This window comes from Theropithecus gelada, chromosome 10, assembly GCF_003255815.1.
Source record: "Theropithecus gelada isolate Dixy chromosome 10, Tgel_1.0, whole genome shotgun sequence".
NCBI lineage: Eukaryota > Metazoa > Chordata > Mammalia > Primates > Cercopithecidae > Theropithecus > Theropithecus gelada.
This window is the reverse complement of record NC_037678.1, coordinates 12,106,640-12,128,763: the sequence shown is the minus strand read 5'-3', so window position 1 is coordinate 12,128,763 and position 22,124 is coordinate 12,106,640. Positions and strand designations below refer to the sequence as shown.

General features: G+C 48.8%; 2 protein-coding genes across 5 annotated transcripts in view; one reads left to right on the top strand and one right to left on the bottom strand.

The window, feature by feature from the left end:
* Positions 1-3,199: 3,199 nt before the first annotated feature.
* KDELR3 (KDEL endoplasmic reticulum protein retention receptor 3) lies at positions 3,200-18,724 on the top strand. Of its 2 annotated transcripts, XM_025399587.1 has the most exons (5): positions 3,200-3,488; positions 9,663-9,763; positions 14,883-15,041; positions 16,490-16,742; positions 17,756-18,724. In XM_025399587.1, exons 1-5 carry the CDS (start codon positions 3,398-3,400, stop codon positions 17,794-17,796), a joined length of 645 nt encoding a protein of 214 aa, XP_025255372.1. In that variant the 5' UTR covers positions 3,200-3,397; the 3' UTR covers positions 17,797-18,724. The 2 variants fall into 2 exon arrangements, with proteins under 2 accessions (XP_025255372.1, XP_025255370.1); XM_025399585.1 differs by lacking the exon at positions 17,756-18,724 and having other exon boundaries at positions 16,490-16,894.
* DDX17 (DEAD-box helicase 17) overlaps positions 18,715-22,124 on the bottom strand; it is a 24,663-nt gene continuing 21,253 nt past the window's right edge. For all 3 annotated transcript variants that reach the window (XM_025399584.1, XM_025399582.1, XM_025399583.1), the window contains exon 13: positions 18,715-21,740. In XM_025399584.1, the coding sequence (XP_025255369.1) occupies positions 21,235-21,740 (506 nt within the window). In that variant the 3' untranslated portion in view covers positions 18,715-21,234. The remainder of the gene's footprint in view (positions 21,741-22,124) is intronic.

Here is a 22,124-nt window from a genome sequence, read left to right as displayed (position 1 = left end):
TCACCTCAGCCTCCCAAAGTGCTAAGATTACAGGCATGAGCCACTGTTCCTGGCCATAATTTTTATCTTCTTTTTTGTAGCAATAGAGTTTCACCAGGTCGCCCAGGTTTGTCTCAAACTCCTGGGTTCAAGAGATTTGCCCGCCTGGTCTCCCAGAGTGCTGAGATTACAGGCATGAGCCACTGCGCCTGCCCTCTTTTTATTTTTTTGTTTTTGTTTTTTATTTTTTTGTTTTTGTTTTTTTTTGTTTTTGTTTTGCTCTGTCACTTAGTTTGGAATACGGTGATGTGATCATAGCTCCCTCCAGCATTCGACTCCTGGGCTCAAGCGATCCTCCTGCTTCAGCGTCTCAAGTAGCTGGAGCCACAGGTTTGTGTCACCATGCCTGGTTATTCTTTGTTTTATTTTCTGTTTTTTAAATTTTTCGTAGAGACGAGTCTTGCTGTGTTGCCTTGCCTGGTCTTGTACTCCTGGCCTCAAGCGATCCCCCTGCCTCTGCCTCCTAAAGTGACTGGCCTACTTCTGTCTTTATTTTTCCCATTTAGCAGATGAAAAAGCTGAGGCCCAGAGAGGGGACATGGCAGGCTCAAGGCCACAGTGGCAGGCCTGGGACAAGGTCTAGCCCCTGGAGCCATCTAGCTTGGGTTTCTTCCCCTCCAGCACCACTGTCCCTCCTCAAATCGTCCCTGGCCTTGGCCAGGTTCCCTGTGGTCTTGAGGAAATAAAGGGAAAGGGAGGATCCAGCCTCATTCCAACCGCACCTCCCCCCCAACACACACAGTGGGGGCTGCTTCCCAGGAGGACAGATGTTTTCACCAAATGGCACTTGCACGTGCTTTTCCCTGGCTTGGGGAGGAGGTGGGCGCTGAGAAGGAAATGCCAGCTGGTTGGGCAGAGAGAACCGCAGCCACACCTGAGGGATTTAAATAGCCTCCGCCTTCTCTGGGCACCGGCTGAGGGGGAGGCATCTGGGCAGGGTTGGAGGGGAGCAGGGAACAGAAGGGCCGTTTGGAACCTGCCACAGCCCAGGGATGAGCGCCTGGCTCCTCCTCCCAGAGGGACCTGGTCCAGGCATCTCACCTCCCTGGACCTCAAGGTCCATCCCCTGCAAAGCGAGTCTCTGAAGGCCACGGAACCGCGTGCCTATTGATGGAAAGAACCTGAGTAACAGGCCTGACCCATGCCTGGCACCCATGCTCAATACTTGATGGCTATTATGATCACCACCTCCCTGCCAGGGCAGGAGGGCCCGCTGCTGAATCTCCGACAAATGAGCTCCCACCCGCTGCTCACCCACCTCTCGTGACAGGGTGTTCATCACCTGCCATGGCAACCCACAGTGTAAGGTAGTGATTTCGTGGCAGACCGTGTGTTGGAATCTGGGCTACTTAGTGTCTGTGTGACCTCAAGCAAGTTATTTCGCCTCCCTGCCTCGCTTTCACCATGTGTAAAATGAGAATGAGGCCAGGGCTTCCTCACAGTGTTGCTTAGATGAGTGCCTTTGGAACTTTATAGTTAAACAAGGTCCCCAGGGCATTCGTGTGCACATCAGAGTCCGATTCACCCTGGAATGCCTGGGGAGGAACTGAGATTCTGCATTCCCAACAAACAGTAGCAATGCTACTGGTCTTTGGACTGCATTTGGGGTCTCAAAGGACTGCCTTGGCTGGGCGCGGTGGCTCACGCCTGTAATCCCAGCACTTTGGGAGGCTGAGGCAGGCGAATCAGCTGAGGTCAGGAGTTCGAGACCAGCCTGGCCAACATGGTGAACCCCTATGTCTACTAAAAATACAAAATTAGCCTGGCGTGGTGGTGGGCACCTGTAATCCCAGCTACCTGGGAGGCTGAGGCATGAGAATCCCCTGAACCCGGGAGGCAGAGATTGCAGTGAGCCAAGACTGTGCCACTGCACTCCAGCCTGGGCCACAGAGTGAGACTCTGTCTCAAAAAAAAAAAAAAAAGAAAAAGAAAAAGAAAAAGGAAAAAAAAGGACTGCCTTTCCCTGGGAGTCAAAGTAGGGAAACTAGGGGACATAGGGGGCCATAGAAGGGTCTTGACCACTGGAGTGACAGATTTTTATCACAGAAAAGGGGCTGGCCATAGTGGCTTATGCCTGTAATCCCAGCACTTTGGAAGGCTGAGGCAGGCAGATGACTTGAGCACAAGAGTTTGAGATTAGCCTGGGCAACATAGTGAGACCCCATCTCTGTTTAACTACATTTGTCATGGAAAAGCCTCTCTGGTTATCTGTGGCAGGAGGTGGGAGTGAAAGGAGGAGGTCTGTTATTTAGAGAGAGATGAGGGCCCTGAGTGGGAGGAGGGCTTACTCAGGTCAAGGAGGGGAGGCTAAGGGCCCTTAGCTCACCTGGCCCACTCTTTGAGATGCAGAGACTTATGTCCAGAGAAGGTGGTGGACCTGCTCAGACCACGCAGCTCTGGGAGGACTCCCTCCCACCAGGGGGCCCTTCACTCCCCACCCTTCCTGCCGCTCAGCCCTCCCTGGTCTCTCCTGGCCTGTGCATCCCTGTTTAATATCCTAGTAACACCAAGAAGAGAGGGCCCTGGATCTCCCTGACCAACTTGACCTCCTTCGTACTCACAACAACCCCATTTTACAGGTGAGAAAATTGAGACCTAGAGAGGGGAAGGCCCACCGACCCAGGCTGCAGCTGAGGTCAGTCTGATTCCGCTGCTGAGTGGTGTGCCATTACCATTGTCCACCTGCAGCAAGGTCGGGTTCCGACTGTGTGGACATCCAAATTAACAGACAGAAGTGGGGACTCCCCTTCGGCTCGCCCCGCCCCACCCCACGCTCCCAAGGAGGGAGCTCCAGCTCTGGGAAAATGAGGACAATAGCAGGGATCGCCCCACAGGGCACTTCCCCGTGCTGGCTCCTGCCAAGCGCTGGCACCAGTGTTATGGGGCCTGTGTACAGATGAGGAAACTGAGGCAGAGACAGGGGCTTGGTGGCAGGCCTCCGGTTTCTGCGGAGGGAAGGCAGAGGACACTTGGGGCATGGGCGGCATGGGTCGTGGCGGGCACCCGGCGCACATGGCAGCCGGGCGCAGGTCAGAAGCCCCCCGCGTCACCGGGCCGCCCCGCCCCGCCCCGCCCCGCCCCGCCCGGGAGCCGGGCGCTGGGACTGGCGGGAGGCGGGAACTCCAGGCCGCGGCGCTTCCTGGCTCCCCACCCTGCGCCGGCGGCCGCCCTGGCCACGTCACCGCCCGGCCAAGAGTGTGTGGGCGGCGGCACGGCGGGTGCGAACGCGGAGCTGTGAGGCGCAGGCAGGGCTCTAGGGCACCTAGAGACCAGGGCCGGGGACGTGGCAGCCGCCCTGCCCGCTAGAAAGTTTTCTAGAAGTTTGCTGGGCGCGGGCGCACGACTGAAGGGCCGGACCATGAACGTGTTCCGAATCCTCGGCGACCTGAGCCACCTCCTGGCCATGATCTTGCTGCTGGGGAAGATCTGGAGGTCCAAGTGCTGCACGGGTGAGGGACGCCGGGCAGGGAGGTGCGGGACCCCCTCTCTAGCCAGCCTCATGCTCCTGCGTGCAGGGTAGGGCGCTCCACGGTGTCTGCTCAGGGTGGGGACTCCGGCATGGGGATCCTTGAAACTTTGCAGAGCTCCACTTCCAAAAATAATGTAAAGTTGTATAAAATCAAAGGAGGACCCCTCGAGATGATGGGAGGAGGGTGGGTTTGTTCCTGCACAGACGCCCCCTCAGGTTGGCAGTGTCACTGATGGTTGGAAGAGGAGGGGTATGAGGGAGGTCACAACCCCTCCCTCCCACCAGTTACACCCATTGTTCCCTCCACCCTCGATTGAGGGGAGAAGCTGGTATGCACTCAGGAAACGGCCCACGATTCTCAAGGTCTTGTCTTTCCTGCCCCTTCCCAGACCCCCCCCCCCACCCCGCCCCCACACTGAGCCCTCGTCCCTCTCCTGCCTACATGTGTGGTATCGGTGGCTGTGATGTGGCAGGAGGGCACCAGCCTGGCTTAGGTGGGTGTGGAGCGGCCCCTGAACGGAAGCCGGGGAGGGCTGGAGGGATACCCTGTTTGCATTCTGGCTGCCCTGCTGGGACTTTGGAGAAACGTTGAGGCTGGACTCACGGTCGCCAAACAGATCCAGAGCCACCAAAGGCTGCCAGAGCCTCCTGCAGCCATCTTTGTCCACCGGCGTCCTCGTGGTGCCTGCCCTGTGCCTGGCACTGGGTGTGCGGATGCAGGAATGAACTCAGGCTCCTCACGGGGCTGAGGAGGCCGAGAGTGGGCCCGGAAGGCCCTGTGGAAGAAGCAGCTCGGTGCTGGTCCTGGAGGACGAGCAGGTGTCCATCCAGGAAGTGTGTGCTGTGGAGGGCTCTAGGGATGCAGAGGCACGGAGGTCACCAAGCACCGGGCATCCCCCCGGAAGGGTGGGCAGCCAGATTTGAGGTGGTCTGGAGGGAGATGAGTAAAGGAGGGAGGCTGGTCCAGATGTGAAAGGGCCTTTTCTGTCAGGCCAGGGAGTTGGGTCTGGGGAGCCTTCACGGTTTGGGAGCAGGAAAGGGGCCTGGAAGGGGGCCTGAAGCAGGTCGCTTTGGAAGCTTTGAGAGAGAAGGCACAGAGAGCTGGGGGAGGCCTGGCAGGGTGGGGGTCGGTGCAGACATGAACAATAGTAGGGTGCGGAGGAAGTGGTTCTAGGCCTGGAGGCCATTTGGGTTTGGGGTCTCTGGAGAGACAGGTACAGAGATGGTGTCTCTTCAGGTTCTTCCTCAGGGGAGGTGGCCAGGAATGCTGAGTGGGGGACCCGGAGCAGCAGGCCCTGGTGAGGGGAGAATCACCTCTGACCTATCCCTGCACTTTCGCTGAGGGCCGAACGGAGTGACCAACCATAACCAAGAAGGGACACTGGTACCTGGCCGCTGTCTGCCAGACACTGCTGGGCACCTGGAATACAGCCCGGACAGCAGAGGCCCAGCCCTGGTGGAGTTGACTTTCTTTTATTTTTTATTTTTATTTTTTTTGAGACAGAGTTTTGCTTTGTCCCTGAAGCTGAAGTGCTGGGGCGCGATCTCGGTTCACTGCAACCTCCACCTCCCAGGTTCAAGCGATTCTCCTGCCTCAGCCTCCTGAGTAGTTGGAATTACAGGGACCTACCACTACACCCGGCTAATTTTTGTATTTTTAGTAGAGACGGGGTTTCGCCATGTTGGCCAGGCTGGTCTTGAAGTCTTGACCTTAGGTGATTCACCCACCTTGGCCTCTCAGATTGCTGGGATTGTAGGCGTGAGCCACTGCACCCACCTTTTTTTTGAGACCGAGTTTTGTTCTATCCCCTAGGCTGGAGTGCAGTGGCGCAATCTCGGCTCACTGCAACATCTGCCTCCCGGGTTCAAGCTATTCTCCTGCCTCAGCCTCCCGAGTAGCTGGGATTACAGATGCCCGCCACCACACTCAGCTAATTTTTGTATTTTTGGTAGAGACGGGGTTTCGCCTGTCTACTAAAATTGGCCAGGCTGGTCTCGAACTCCTGGGCTCAAGTTACAGGTGTGAGCCACCATGCCCGGCCAAATGGTGGAGCTGACTTTCTAGTGGTAGGAAGCCATCGATAAACAATAGTCCTAGGAAACTGAGCAAATGACATGGTTTGTTAGAGGCCATAGTGAATACTATGGGAACAAAAAAAGGGCAGCTGGGTGGCAGGGATGGGCCTGTGCGTGCGCAGAGAGAAATCAGAGGTGAGGTGCCTGGATGGAGGCAGGGCCTGGGGTGACCTCAACAGAGCCAGTCCCAAAGGCCAGAGACTTGAGCTTCACTCTTGCTCCTCTCCTTGACTTGCTGTGTGACCCTGGGACTCTGTTTTCCCATTTGTCAAATGGGAGTGAGGGCTGCCCCGGCAGTGGGGTCCACCTGTGCTCAGTGGACCCCGGAGGGACTCTGGCCAGTCCAGGCTCACATTGTCCTCTGTGTCCCGGGTCTCCATGTGCAGCTTCCTGGTGGAAATGATTGTTTTCAAAAGTATGAAAACTATCGTGCTCAAGATCACCAGAGGGCTGGGCGCGGTGACTCACACCTGTAATCCCAGCACTTTGGGAGGCCAAGGCAGGTGGATCACCTGAGGTCAGGAGTTCAAGACCAGCCTGGCACATGGCAAAACCCTGTCTCTACTAAAAATACAAAAAATTAGCTGGGTATAGTGATGGGTGCCTGTAATCCCAGCTACTCGTGAGGCTGAGGCAGGAGAATCGCTTGAACCTGGGAGGCAGAGGCTGCAGTGAGCCGAGATCACGCCATTGCACTCCAGTCTGGGTAACAAGAGAGAAGCTCTGTCTCAAACAAACAAACAAAACAAAACAAAACAAAAGATCACCAGGGTTCCCAAAGCGCTAAGGAAAATGTGAGTGAAACCCAAGAGGCTGGCAGGCTGAGGATGAAGAGAAAAGAGGGGTAGGGGAAGGCCCATGCAGGTGGCCAAGCATCCCCTACTAGGGCTACCTCCCAGACTGTCCTACGTGGGGCCAAGGGCTTCTCTGGCAAAGTCTGTGTGAGGGCTCAGTGAGATGAACATCAGGCCATCCCAGAGCTGGCCTCGGGTCAGTATGGCCTCCCCCAGTGGGGTTCATTACCCGCTGCCAGCCCCACTGTCCCCCTCAGCCTGGCAAGTGCACGTGCACGCGAGCCAGACCCCCCAAAGGGACTCAGATTCTCACTGAGCGTTGTGTATTCCTCACCTCAGTCCTGCCACTCTGCATGAGGGGCTGTTTGGCAGGTGAGGAATGTGAGACCCAGGCTCGCCCTCAAGCCAGCACATTCTCCAGAATGTTAGGGACTTCAGGGGTGTTCCTTCTTGCTCATTAAAAATGTTCCCCCAGGCTGGGTGCAGTGGCTCACGCATGTAATCCCAGCACTTTGGGAAGGAGGAGGATCACCTGAGCCCAGGAATTTGAGACGAGCCTGGGCAACATGGCAAAAATCTTGTCTCTAGAAAAAATATAAAAATTAACCGGGCATGGTAGCATTTGCCTGTAATCCCAGCTACTCAGGAGGCTAAGGTAGGACAGTCATCCAAGCCTGGGGAGGTTGAGGCTGCAGTGATCTGTGATTGTGTCACTGTACTCCAGCCTGGGTGACAAAGTGAGACCCTGTCTCACAAAAAAAGAAAAAAAAAAGTTCTCCCACCCCAAATGTCTGGAACCAGAGGAGTGGTTAGAGAAGGCACAGTTCAGGGCTACAGGGGAACCAGACCTGAATCAGACACCATAGTAGTTGCCTCTTATCCACAGAGGATATGTTCCAAGTGGATGCCTGAAACCACGGGTTAAACCAAACCCTATATATATACTGTTTCTTCCATCTGATAACCAAGACTGCTGGTCGGGCGCAGTGGCTCACACCTGTAATTCCAGCACTTTGGGAGGCTGAGGCGGGCAGATCACTTGAGGTCAGGAGTTCGAGAATTCGAGACCAGCCTAGGCAACGTGGTGAAAACCCATCTCTACTAAAAACACAAAAATTAGCCGGGCATGGTGGCGGGTGCCTGTAGTCCCAGCTACTCGGGAGGCTAAGGCAGGAGAATGGCATGAACCCGGGAGGCAGACGTTGCAGTGAGCTGAGATCACACCACTGCACTCCAGCCTGGGTGACAGAGTGAGACTCTATCTCAAAAAAAAAAAAAAAAAAAAAGTGGCCAAAGGACACTAAAGAGCATGAATGACAACAGAATGCAGCATGGATTCCTGGACAGAACCTAGGAATGGAAAAAGGGCAGCAGTGGGAAAACTGGTGAAATCAGAATAAAGCCTGGAGTTCGGTCAACAGTGCTCTACTGATGTTGATTTATTTGTTTTGAGAAAGTACTGTCGTTAAATACGATGTTTTTTTTTTGAGACAGAGTTTCACTCTTGTTGCCCAGGCTGGAGTGCAATGGCGCAATCTCGGCTCACTGCAACCTCCACCTCCTGGGTTCAAGCGATTCTCCTGCTTCAGCCTCCCAAGTAGCTGGGATTACAGGCATGCGTCACCACGCCCAGCTAATTTTGTATTTTTAGTAGAGACAGGGTTTCTCCATGTTGGTCAGCCTGGTCTCAAACTCCCAACCTCAGGTGATCCTCCCGCCTAGGCCTTCCAAAGTGTTGGTATTACAGGCATGAGCCACTACCCCTAGCCCAAATACGATGTTAACATTAGAGGAAGCTGGATATATGGGACTCTCTGTATTGTCCTTACAACTCTTTTGTAAATCTAACATTCTTTCAAAATAAAAAGTTAAAAAGGAAAGAGACCAAAGTAGGTTAAGAAACAGCATTTAGACTGGGCGCAGTGGCTCACACCTATAATTCCAACACTGGGAGAATGAGGTAGGAGGATCACTTGGGCCCAGGAGTTTGAGACCAGGCTGGGCAACATAGTGAAACTCCGTCTCAATAATAATAATAATAATAACAACAACAAAATTAGCCAGTCTGATGGTTTGTGTCTATAGTTCCCAGCTGAGGTAGAATTGTTTGAGTCCAGGAGATCGAGGCTGCAGTGAGCTATGATTGCACCACTGCACCCCAGCCTGGGAGACAGAGTAAGACCCTGTCTCTAAAAAGAAAAAATAAAAAAGGAAGAAACTGCATGGAGATTATGAAACCTTTTTTGTCAACTCAGTGCATCCATGTGCATCATATGTGTACACATAGGTGTCATGTGTGTACATGTTCACAAAGATCTGGAAGGATGAACCTAGGGCTTTGGGATATTTCTGTCTTTGCATCTTTATATATTGTCTGATTTTTGTTTTGCAAAGAGTAAATATAGGCATAACTTTTGTAACTAGAAAAAAGGCTTTTTGGCCGGGTGCAGTGGGTCATGCCTGTAATCCCAGCACTTTGGGAGGCCAAGGTGGGCAGATCACCTGAAGTCAGAAGTTCGAGACCAGCCATGGCCAACCTGGCGAAACTCCATCTCTACTAAAAATTCAAAAATTAGCCAGGCGTGGTGGTGGGCGCATGTAATCCCAGCTACTTGGGAGGCTGAGGCAGGAGAATCACTTGAAGCTGGGAGGCAGAGGTTGTGGTGAGCCGAGATCACGTCACTGCACTCCAGCCTGGGCAACAGAGTGAGACTCCATCTCAAAAAAAAAAAAAAAAAAAGAAAAAAGAAAGAAAAAAGAAAAGGCTTTTAAAATCTTACAGTTTGAAAAATAAAATAGAATACTCCCCTGGCCCTGAACCTTCCTCTGCTTGCTGTGGTCTTCCTGGTGAATCAACACCTTGTAAAGTCAGTGAGTTGTTCTCCCTAAGACTGAGCTTTGGGGATTGTCAGTGGAACTCTGGGGGTGGAGTGAAGAGAAGCCTCAACAACCCCCACCAAGCCCGACTCACACCACCCCCGACATCCTCCCCAGAGCAAGAGCCCAGGCAGGCACACGCAGGGGGACTGGGAACTCGGTGTTCGTGTCTTTATTTGGAGACTGGGAGACAGATTACAGCTTAATGAGAGGAACAAGGACTCAAGTGATCTGATGGGAAGGGTGAGTTTCCTGGCCCTTAGGGAGCGACAGTGCCCTGGACAGGAGGTCTGTGAGTGGGAGTGGACACTCTGAAGGCCTCCCCAGCTCCAGGCTGTGCACTTCTTGAGGGTGGGAAGGCTTAGGAGTCTGTGTCCTCATTGTCTCCTGTCTACCCTTGGCCACAGGCATCTCTGGGAAGAGCCAGATCCTTTTTGCTCTCGTCTTCACCACCAGATACCTGGACCTGTTCACCAACTTCATCTCCATCTACAACACAGTAATGAAGGTGAGGGGCTGGGTGATGATGGTCGGGGGAGGCCACCAAGCCCTCACAAACTGTGAGGTGGCCTGCTTGGAAACTCAGTGTGTGGAGCCAGGCCGACCAGGGTTTGAATCCTGACTTTGCTGCTTAGTGGCTGCATGACCTCATCTTGGGCCTCTTTGTATATCAGTGTCCTCATGCAAAAATTAGGACAGAGCCGGGCACGGTGGCTCATGCCTGTAATCCCAGCACTTTGGGAGGCCGAGTCGGGTGGATGGAGACCATCCTGGCTAACATGGTGAAACCCTGTCTCTACTGAAAATACAAAAAATTAGCCGGGTGTGGTGGCACATGCCTGTAGTCCCAGCTACTCAGGAGGCTGAGGCAGGAGAATTGCTTGAACCCGGGAGGCAGAGGTTGCAGTGAGCTGAGATCACACCACTGCATTCCACCCTGGGTGGCAGAGTGAGACTCTGTCTCAAAACAATAAAATAAAATAAAATAAATAAAATAAAAGGACAATACCATTAGCTCAGAGGGTTTGGTTGGGAACATTAAACGAGATAATAAATGTAAATGTAAAAAACCCTGCCATATATTAAACATTCAATAAAGGGTCACACCTGTAATCCCAGCACTTTGGGAGGCTGAGGCGAGAGGACCGCTTGAGCTCAGGAGTCTGAGACCAGCCTGGGCAATGTAGTGAGACCCTGCCTCTACAAAAAATTTAAGAAATTTAGCTGGGCGTAGTGCTCATCTGTGGTCCCAGCTACTGAGGAGGCTGAGGTGGGACAATCACCTGATCCTGATAGGTCAAGGCTGCAGTGAGCCACGATCATGCCACTGCAGTCTGGGCAACAGAGCGAGACCCTGTCTCAAAAAAAAAAATGGTTTAGGTGATAGAGAAGGATTAGAGAGCTACTTTAGGGAGTGTGGCCAGGGCTTCTTCAAAGAGATGACATATAAGCTGACAGCTTAGTGACAAGGAACTAGCCGTGTAAAGATCAAAGGACACACCTTTTTTCTTTTTTTTAAGACAGAGTCTCACTGTTGCCTGTTGCCCAGGCTGGAGTGCAGCAGCGCAGTCTCAGCTCACTGCAACCTCCACTTCCTGGTTTCAAGCCGGGAGCTTGCTTTGTGCCTCAGCCTCCGAAGTAGCGAGGACTACAGGCGCCTGCCACCACGCCCAGCTAATTTTTGTGTTTTTAGGAGAGATGGGGTTTCTCCATGTTGACCAGGCTGGTCTCACACTCCTGACCTCAAGTGGTGCGCCCACCTCGACCTCCCAAAGGGCTGGGGTTACAGGTGTGAGCTACCGTGTCCAGCCAAAATGTAGATTTTAGTTGATTCCTATTAGATAATGTCTAATAGGAATCTTATTTCTTGTGCAGTGGTGTGGTCATGGCTCACTGCAACCTCAACTTCCCGGGCTCAAGGGATCCTCCCACCTCAGACTCCTGAATAGCTGGGACTACAGTCACACACCACCATGCCTGGCTAATTGTTTTGTATTTTTAATAGAGACAAGGTTTCGCCATGTTGCCCAGGCTGGTCTAAAACCCCTGGGCTCAAGCGATCTGCCTGTGTCAGCCTCCCCAAGTTCTGGAATTATCATGCTCAGCTAGGAGTCTTTTTTGTTGTTGAGATGGAGTCTTGCACTGTCGCTTAGGCTGGAGTGCAGTGGCGCAATCTCAGCTCACTGCAACCTCTGCCTCCCGGGTTCAAGCAATTCTTCTAACTCAGCCTCCCAAGTAGCTGGGATTACAGGCGCCTGCCACCACACCTGGCTAATTTTTTGTATTTTTTTAATAGAGACGGGGTTTCACTATGTTGGCCAGGCTGGTCTCAAACTCCTGACCTCGTGATCCGCCCACCTCGGCCTTCCAAAGTGCTGGGATTACAGGCGTAAGCCACCCCACCGCAGCCACCACACCCAGCCCCCACTGCCCCCACTTTTTTTTTTTTTTTTTTTGAGACAGAGTCTCCCTCTGTCACCCAGGTTGGTGTGCGGTGTGGCGAAATCTTTGCTCCACTGCAGCCTCCGCCTCCCGGGTTCAAGTTATTCTCATGTCTTAGCCACCTGAGTAGATTACAGGCATGTACCTGCCACCATGCCTGGCTTTTTTTTTTTTTTTTTTAATGGAATCTAGCTCTGTCGCCCAGGCTGGAGTGCAATGGCATGATCTTGGCTCACTGCAGCCTCCGCCTCCCAAGTTCAAGCGATTCTCCTGCCTCAGCTCCTGAGTAGCTGGGATTACAGACTCATGCCACCATGCCCGGCTAATTTTTTTTTTTTTTTTTGTATTTTTAATAAAGACGAGGTTTCACCGTATTAGCCAGCATGGTCTCCTGACCTCGTGAGCCGCTCACCTTGGCCTCCCAAAGTGTTGAGATTACAGGCATGAGCCACCACGCCCAGCCTTTTTTTTTTTTTTTTTTTTTTTGAGATAGAGTCTCCCTCTGTCGCCCAGGCTGGAGTGCCAGTGGCGTGATCTCAGCTCATTGCAACCTCCGCCTCCCGGGTTCAAGTGATTCTCCTGCCTCAGCCTCCTGAGTAGCTGGGATTACAGGCACGCACCACCATGCCTAATTTTTGTATTTTTAGTAGAGGCGGGGTTTCACTATGTTGGCCAGGCTGGTCTCAAACTCCTGACCTTGTGATCCGCCCTCCTTGCCCTCCCAAAGTGCTGGGATTACAGGTGAGAGCCACTGTGCCCAGCCTAGGAGTCTTATTTCTTTTTTTTTTTTTTTTTCCTGAGACGGAGTCTCACTCTGTTGCCTGGGCTGGAGTGCGGTGGCTGGATCTCAGCTCACTGCAAGCTCCGCCTCCCGGGTTCACGCCATTCTCCTGCCTCAGCCTCCCGAGTAGCTGGGACTACAGGCGCCCGCCACCTCGCCCGGCTAGTTTTTTGTATTTTTAGTAGAGACTGGGTTTCACCGTGTTAGCCAGGATGGTCTCGATCTCCCGACCTCGTGATCCGCCCGTCTCGGCCTCCCAAAGTGCTGGGATTACAGGCTTGAGCCACTGCGCCCGGCCTAGGAGTCTTATTTCTAAGAAAGAAGGGCTCCATGGGGGAATTCTATCTTGCAGGGTTATTGAGAAGATCACGTGAGATAACATACAGCACCTAGAAAATATTTAACCAAAGCGGGTTGTCCTTCTCTTCCATATCAGAGACATCCCTTTGGGATTTCAGGCATGTTGTTACTAGTTGGTAGGGTGGAGGTTGCTGTTACTTGTGAGGTGTTGAACTCATTCAGATTTAGTGAATGTGAATCTGAGGACTGGAAATCACCATCTACTTAAGTTCACACATGTATCAAACATCACCTGCCTAGTTCATTTCTCAGCCTAAGTCAGCCTTGGGCATTCCTGGCAGAGACGGCAGACTCAGCCCTTGGCATAGCTGAATGAGCTCTCGGAAGCTCAAACAGGCTAGTTTCTATATTTCTGAAATGAAAAATTGATCACCTCTTTCACTCATTCCAGCATTTGTTTTGTGCCAGGGACTGACTTAGGAGCTGGGGATTAAGAGGTGGACCCTGCCATGGAGTCCTCTCTTAGAGGGAAGATGGACTTGTACATAGACATTTACAAAGCATGTGATCACGGGTGAAAATGAACATGCTCACATGGAGCTCTGGCGACAGAATGTGTGCCTCATTCTAGAGAAAAAAGGATTGTTTCGAGGAAATAACTCCAAATAGGACTACAAATAGGAGTGTTCTAGGCCAGTGTGGTCCTGCTCCGGCAGCATGAGCGTCACTTGGGAACTTGTTAGAAATACAAACTTTAAGGCCGGGCGCAGTGGCTCACGCCTGTAATCCCAGCACTTTGGGAGGCCGAGGCGGGTGGATCACGAGGTCAGGAGTTCGAGACCAGCCTGACCAACATGGTGAAACTAAACATACAAAAATTAGCCAGGCATGGTGGCGGGCACCTGTAATCCCAGCTACTTGGGAGGCTGAGGCAGGAAAATCGCTTGAATCCAGGAGGTGGAGGTTGCAGTGAGCCAAGATTGCACCACTGCACTCCAGCCTGGGCAACAGAGCAAGACTCCATCTCAGAAAAAAAAAAAAGAAAAAGAAAGAAATACAAACTCTCACGTCCATCCAGACCTATGAAATCAAAAGCTCTTGGGGCAAGGGAAGAGATAGCATCTGTGGGTTTTTTTGTTTGTTTTTTTTTGTTTCTTTTTTTTGAGACAAAGTCTTACTCTTATCTCCCAGGCTGGAGTGCAATGGCATGACCTCGGCTCACCGCAGCCTCCGCCTCCCAGGTTCAAGTGATTCTCCTGCCTCAGCCTCCCGAGTAGCTGGGATTACAGGTGCCTGCCACCACGCCTGGCTAATTTTTGTATTTTTAGTAGAAATGGGGTTTCACCATGTTGGCCAGGCTGGTCTCGAACTCCTGACCTCAGGTGATCCGCCCGCCTCGGCCTCCCAAAGTGCTGGGATTATAGGTGTGAGCCACCATGCCCGGCCAGCATCTGTTTTGATGCATACTCGTTTGAGAACTGCTGGCCTGGAAGGTTAGAGGCTATATCAAAATGAAATCATTATATGCTAGAGGACAGCTACTGTGATTAGATGGAGAGCTTTTCTGAGGGAGCAATGGTCAGTTAATTCAAGAAATGTTAGCAGGCACATAAGTAGTCCCAGATTCTAGGGAGGCTGAAGCAGGAGGATCACTCGACCCCAGGAGTTAGAGGCCAGACTGGGCAACCTTAAAGAAAAATAATAAAGATGCTAGTCCTTGTGGAATAATGCTCAGAAGTCACTGATGCATATCCAGAAAATTGTTTTAAAATTGTTTCAACAGCCCTGGAATGCCTCTGGGAAATCCCCTGAAATACACCAATCCTGTTTCGCCTAGTGTTCCACAACTGAAGGGGACGACAAGGGCACCTTTGACTCTTCATGGTAGCACTGTCAGTCCCAGTATAGAAGCATGGAGTTATTTAATGGAAGGGTCATTGACTTCAAATTCTAGGCAACTGGACTCAAGATAAATTGCAAACACATTTCACCTCTTCATGTTACATTATGGCAGAACACTGACCCTTAGGTTTGGTAGGCTAGGAGCCTAGTAAATACGCAGGGAAATGACTTCATAGATTCTCATATCTCTCTCCCTTTTTAGGTGGTTTTTCTCCTCTGCGCCTATGTTACAGTGTACATGATATATGGGAAATTTCGTAAAACTTTTGACAGTGAGAATGACACATTCCGCCTGGAGTTTCTTCTGGTCCCAGTCATTGGCCTTTCCTTCCTTGAAAACTACAGTTTCACTCCGCTGGAGGTAAGGGAAGGGACTGAGTACCAATTCTCAAAGGGAAGTATGTTCCCCCGTATCCTTCCCTCCAGACCCTGGGCTTGCCTTCTGCTTACAGCTGTGACCATTACTCATGTATCCTTCACTTACAAGTTGAGAAGAAATTGACAGGCTATTTACAATGCTTTACTTGGAAATGAGCACATCTAGTCATGATGCCCATAAACCAAGCAGGCATCACAGCCCTACTTCTGGCTGTTGAGACCTTCTCTTCAACAGATGATTAGCAGATCCCTGAATCCCTGTAGCACAGTCCAGGCTCAGAAATTTCAGCTCAGTAAGTTTGGACTGTGGCCCATGAATCTGCAGGCAACAAGCATCTTGGGAGATTCTGATGCTGGTGTTTATGGACATGACTTTTTAAATTTATTTTTTGAGATGGAGTCTTGTTCTGTTGCCCAGGCCGGAGTGCAGTGGCACGATCTTAGCTCACTGCAACCTCCGCTTCCTGGGTTCAGGTGATTCTCCTGTCTCAGCTTCCCGAGTAACTGGGATTACAGGTGCGAGCCACCATACCCAGCTAATTTTTGTATTTTTAGTTGAGAGAAGGTTTCGCCACGTTGGTCAGGCTGGTCTCCAACTCCTGACCTCAAGTGATCCACCCACCTCGGCCTCCCAAAGTTCTGGGATTATACGTGTGAGCCTGGCAACATGACTAGATTTTAAGAAATTGTGGCTTCATTTATGATTTTATACTATGAAACTATCATTTAAGTTCTTTTTGGCTGGACACGGTGGCTCACAAGGTCAGGAGATCGAGACCATCCTGGCTAACACGGTGAAACCCCGTCTCTACTAAAAAATACAAATAAATAAATAATTAGCTGGGTGTGGTGGCGGGTGCCTGTAGTCCCAGCTACTCGGGAGGCTGACACAGGAGAATGATGTGAACCCAGGAGGCGGGGCTTGCAGTGAGCTGAGATCGCACCACTGCACTCCAGCCTGGGAGACTCCATCTCAAAAAAAAAAAAAAAAAAGTTATTTTTGGCCAGGTTTGGTGGCACATGCCTGTAGTTCCAGCTACTAGGGAAGGTGAGATGGAAAGACTGCTTGAGCCTAGGAGGTTGAGGCTGCAGGACGCCATGATCATGCCACTGCACTCCAGCCTGGATGACACAGCAAGACCCCATCTTTAAAAAACAATTAAAAGTAGATTTTTATATAAATGCTCATGCCACACTGTGAAAAAAAGCAGTATACTGTATAATCTTTCAAAAATTAGAAAAAAAAAACCCTTATATTTACCTAGAGATGGTACATTAAACTGATTAAAATATAATTTTTATTGAGAACTTTTTTTCCCCCTTACTGTACCTCTTCCCCAGCAAGCTATTGTTTTAGTGATTATGTTCTTTTAAGGAGATGGGCCTCTTCTTGGTCTTGCTCAGTCTCTGGCCGCTTTCTCTTTGGCTCAGATCCTCTGGACTTTCTCTATCTACCTGGAGTCAGTGGCTATTCTGCCCCAGCTCTTCATGATCAGCAAGACTGGAGAGGCTGAGACCATTACTACTCACTACCTGTTCTTTCTGGGTCTGTACCGGGCACTCTACCTGGCTAACTGGATCAGGCGGTACCAGACTGAGAATTTCTATGACCAAATCGCAGTGGTGTCTGGAGTAGTACAAACCATCTTCTACTGTGACTTCTTCTACTTGTATGTGACCAAAGGTAGGTCCTGGGATAACAGCACTGATGCTGGCACTGGCCTAACGAGTTACTCATCCATTCAGTAAGTATTCCAGCAGATACAGACATGAACAGTCAAGTCTCTGCCATTCACAGTGCTTGTGTTCTAATGCAAGACAAATATTTTCAAGAAATGCGATCAAAACATGGTCAATAGGTTATGTGTACTATGCAAGACAGCTGTGAGATGACATCTGACAGAATACTTGGTTAGTAGTGAAAAACATTCCAGAACTTATTACAAGCCCCAAGGCAACAGCTTGGTGTGATGGACAAAAAGGCTAGCGCTGTCAAAATCTATAAACCTGGAGATAACAGGTCAACCAAGACCAGTTCACATAGGGCAGGGGTGTCCAAACTTTTGGCTTCCCTGGCCCACATTGGAATAATTGTGTAGGGCTACACATAAAATACACTAATAATAGCTTATGAACAAAAAAAACACCTCAATGTTTTGAGAAAGTTTACAAATCTGTGTTGGGCCATAAAGCCATCCTGGGCCACGGGTTGGACAAGCTTGACCTAGCACCTCATAGGCCAGGGTAAGGGGTTTGCACTATGTTCTGATTGCCAAGGGCGGCTATTGTGTCATTAAAAACCCAACCCACTAGCTGCTATGTAGGGTAAAAAGCAGTCCAACTACAGTGACTAGCTATGGGGCAGTTGCAGTTGTTCAGGGAAAAGGCTCTAGGTAGAAAGAGATGTGGACACAAGTTCTGGGACTTGAGAGGGACTGCTGATGGACTCTTTGAGATGTACAACAGACAATTTGAGGCCAACTACTAAGTTTACAGCTGTGGGGAAGGGTGCCAGTAATCAAGTCGGGGATCAGCAGGTCCACAGTCAACCGGAGATGAAGACTCCCCCTTTGCTTTAACAATCGAACATATACTGTGAGCCGGCCATTAAGAGATGATAATAAGATTATGCACCAAGTTATAAAGCAGTCCTTTCATCAGATGGTAAATTCTCATTTCATCTCCATTTTCTTCCAGTCCTTAAGGGAAAGAAGTTAAGTCTTCCAATGCCAATCTGAGGACGCTCTGAGATAGTCTACACCTTAACAAGCACATGAAGGAAACTATTTTGAATGTTCTTTGGCAACTTATCCATAATTTGGGATCAAATGTTAAAACCAGAAAAATGCTTAGTGTGGATTTCAGCAAAACTTGATCATCCCACCCAGAAGACGTTCTCATCAATAGACTGCCCTTAAGACTCATTGTAAGGTCATAAAAACCTGGGCCAACTGCACAAATACGGTGCCTCAAAATGACTGCAACAAGAAACCTTAAGGTGCCTTACTGACGAAAAAGATCAAATAAATGATTGCTCTCCGAGGCCCGAGGGCAAGACTCACAATGAGGAAGTCAACCCCAATCTGGAACAATGTCCCTCCTCTTAAGAATGTCCCAACTAAAGACCAGTTAAAATACTAGAGTACGCTCTTGTGAATTTCCACTTTCCAGGTAGGTGACCAAATTTAGGTGGTCAAGATATAAAGGTGACAGCTAGTTTTAAGTGTGAAACGTATTTCACTTTCATACTGCCTTCAGGACAGAAGCAAACCAAATTTACCAGGTTTGGCTGGAAGAGTTTTGTGCCTCATCTTTTACCGGTTTGAATTTTTTCAAACCAGTGACTGATACCTGCCTTGCACTTAGTACCTTAATACCAATAACCTAATGGTACTTAGGTGAGTACCATTTGCGCAATCACTGTTTTACTTATGAGCAGATACAGATACATCCAAACCCTTACCTACTAGGTATCCTGCTAGGGTTTTCGATTCCAACTCTTGTATTAAGTTTAATCAATTCTACTTTCCTTTCAGTTTTAGGTGCTAATCAGTCAATCCAATATTCCCCACCTTTGTCTTGAAACAAATAAAAACTGTTTTAAGATGTCTACATTGAACTATTCAGAGAATTTTTAAGCAATAAAACCTTACACCTTATTGTCAACAGTGTTTTTATTTATACCTACAAAAAGAAAACAAGATGGTATCAAAAGGACAATTTACAAACTAAGAATAGTAACATAGCTTTCAGCATCCTGTGCCTGAACATCACACATCTACAAATCTTTCAAGTCTTAATGCAACAGGAATGTTTGGAGACCAGCAAGAACATGAATAGAGAGCACTGATCCCAAGCAAAAGCCACTAACCTTTTAGATGAGAAGTCCACACAACGAATTGTTAGGGAGGATTGGGGGAGAAGCAGCCCATTGCTTAATACATTGAAACCCTTTCCCTAAGTTGAGTTTCAACCATGAATGCAATAACTAGCATAAAATGATTCTTCTGCTCATGTTCTGAAGCCAACAGCAGAACCTGAATTATGAGTGACAGACATGGAGGCAGAAGAGTTAAACTCTGCTAGATTTCAGCTGTGCTCAGACCATAATAGCTTTTAAGGTTTTACTGTTATTTTATGATTACAATGTCCCAGGTGGAAAAAGGGAAGCAAGCAATCCAAATAACCACTTGCTTGCAGAGACCTTTCCCTCAAACAGATGCTTTCAAGAACTGTGAGAGAGTAGGGCATCCCTTGTGGTGGAACCTCTATGTTTAAAGAAAGAAGAAAAAAACCCAGAATTTGGTTGTAGAAAACAATGCCCACAACAGACTGGCCAGTGCTTAGACAAATTTGGGGTAGGGGGGAACACTTTGGTTTGAAAGCACAGAGCAGTTTGCCACGTTTCGTCTGTGCCTACCATCCTCCCTTGGCCTCAACTTCTATAAGATGGGGGGGACAAAAAGAGAAGTAAAGTTAAGAAAGAAGAAAGTGGAAAATTAAAAAAAAGATGTCAAAGTTTTTACATGCATACATTTCAGCTTATGCTGAAGACCTACCTGTATGTTGCACATTGAATCATACTTTCAGAACCCCTCAGAAACCATCCCTCTCTCCCTAAAGAATTTTAAAAGGAAAACAAAAACCTCGAATATAGATCTTACAAATCAGCAAGCATTCAAGCCTTAGCCAAAGAATGCAGTGGAGCCTTCCGCCTTAAACTGCATTGTGAATGAATACAAATTAACAGCATAAAAATTAATAGTCCCATATCAGATCTGAAAGGGGTTTCTGGGGCTGTCTGATGTCTCTATCCTGTTGTGGTGAACACAATAGCAGAAAATTCCTTCTGGGTTCATCTGCTATATAAAAAGTCTTGGTAAAACAGCATTACTATGAAGAGGATGAACTCACCTACCTTCAGATGGAGGAAAAGTGAAAAGGACTTAGGCTTTAGTCCTCCATGACTTTTCTTAAGCACTACCTACCTGTAATAAGCTGAGTGCAAAAGGATGCCGAAGAAAATCTGCACCCAGAAGCTGTTAGAAAGCACTGCAGAGAACAGGGTATGAAGAAAATAAGAGTTCTTAATAAACCCTGAAGATTCTTTGTTCAAGGTAACTTTGCCAAAATGGCAGAGTAGCTGGCAAAGAGTTGTTTTTATTCTAGCTCTACACTGCATTTCAAAAGAAAATCTGCCCATTTTGAATATATTGTTTATAATTAAATGTGCTTTTTACACTGCAGGTCAATATAAAAACTGGTTAGTTTCCAGTGAGCATTTATGTTCATTTGCTCACAGCAGCTGTCTGGCTGGAAAATTAATTTCACAGATGGTCCCCAGTTTTACCGGGAAATATAGGCAGCTTCCACCCAGATGCTGAGATGCTACAGTTAAACCACTGCAATAAACACTTGTGGTTTTTAATTTAAAGGATACACAAGACTCCGCATTTCAATTTCTAACCTGACACTAAAATGGTTATTTTTCAGTAATGGGGGCAGGGGAAAGGCAGAGTGTAAAGGGAGATAAAACCAATTAGTGATTTTTAACTGTCAAATGCACTCAAGCAATCAGTCAAAACAGGCCTGAGGAAACCTGTTCCAACTTGAGAAACATTTAAAAGCACAAAAGAAAATGTGCAGGGAAATCCCTGTTTGTTTTCTAACCCAGTAATGAGAAATTTAAAGCACAGATGCCATCTTCCTCTGCAAAACGATTCAGCCCTCCCCCTCCCTCCCTCCCTCCCCACCAACTCAGAAAAAAACAAAAGATGGGCTCCCACAAAAGGGCCTAATACCTTACTCTTTAAGATGAAAAATAGCTCGAATATCTTCAACATGCAAGAAGTTGGGGGAAGAAATTAATATCTTCCAGTCAGCTATATATATATATATATATGTATTTTTTTTTTTTTTTTTTTTTTTTTACAAAATGTTATTACAGACTGGATCATTTTGGCGGGCAGAAGAAACCTGGCAGTGAATTCTAACTAATCTGCATGAAAAGACAACTCACGATGGTTGGGGAGAAAAATTAATAAAAAAAAAAAAAAAGAGAAAAGAAAAAGGAAAAAAAAAAAAGAAAAAAAGAAAAGGGGAAGAGGAAAAAAAAGGAAAGAGTGTTCCTTAAAATGTAATTTAAGTCTGCTGGAGTCACTACCACTTGAGTGGTTTCATTTACGTGAAGGAGGAGGAGGGGGAGGAGGAGGAGGGTATTGGTAGGCAGTCTGCCCCATGTAACCTATCATATTGGTAGCTCCCGGAGGCTGTGCAAACTGTTGTGACATCAGTGGCTGTGGCTGCTGCCCAGACCGGCCTATCCCACTAAACTGCTGGCTAGAGCTCTGCGAACTTCTCCCAGTTGAGGTGGTGCTACTAGCTCCGTAAGTGCCAGCACCATATTCTTGAGCTGTATAGCTACTGGTGCCATAAGCAGCTGCCCCATAGGTGCCTTGACCATAGGTGTATTGGCCTGCTTGTGCTCCAAAGGCAGAATTTGGACTTCCATAGCCACTGCCATTAGCATAACCAGCTCTATCGGTTTCACTACGATCCCGATAGCTTGCAGAGTCTCTCCGGCCACCATCCTTGACTCCTCGAAGCCTTCGGTCACATTCATCCTGATACATCAGATTGGGATTGTTGGCTGAAGAAGTGGTCCGGTAACGAGAACGACCACCTAATGGGAAGATACAAGGGAATTTTTAATGCCAGATGTATGACCTAAACATAATATAAAAATTCTATTGGGTACAAAAGTATTAAGCATGTTTCCTTGATACTTAGTTATGCTGGCCAGCCTCCAAGTTAGTACTGTAAAAATATACTCATAATTTGATTATTTAATGGGGCACATTCAAAAGCACAGTAAATATCAAAGGACACTAGACCTTTTCACCCTTTTAGTCCCTTTACTTGAGGATGATCAAGAAACACGGTGTTACAATACGAAACCTTGAGTCAGGAAGCCCAGATCCTCGGATATTCTGCAACTATACATCCAACTGCTATGTCTCAGTTTCTACCCACCACTAAACAGTGTAAAATGACTGATCTCTCCGTA

Coding starts and splice junctions, on each gene's coding strand:
- KDELR3 (XM_025399585.1), top strand. CDS start 3,398: ATGAACGTGTTCCGAATCCTCGGCGACCTGAGCCACCTCCTGGCCATG. Junction 9,764..14,882: donor TCTACAACACAGTAATGAAG/GTGAGGGGCTGG, acceptor CTCCCTTTTTAG/GTGGTTTTTCTCCTCTGCGC. Junction 15,042..16,489: donor ACAGTTTCACTCCGCTGGAG/GTAAGGGAAGGG, acceptor TCTTTGGCTCAG/ATCCTCTGGACTTTCTCTAT.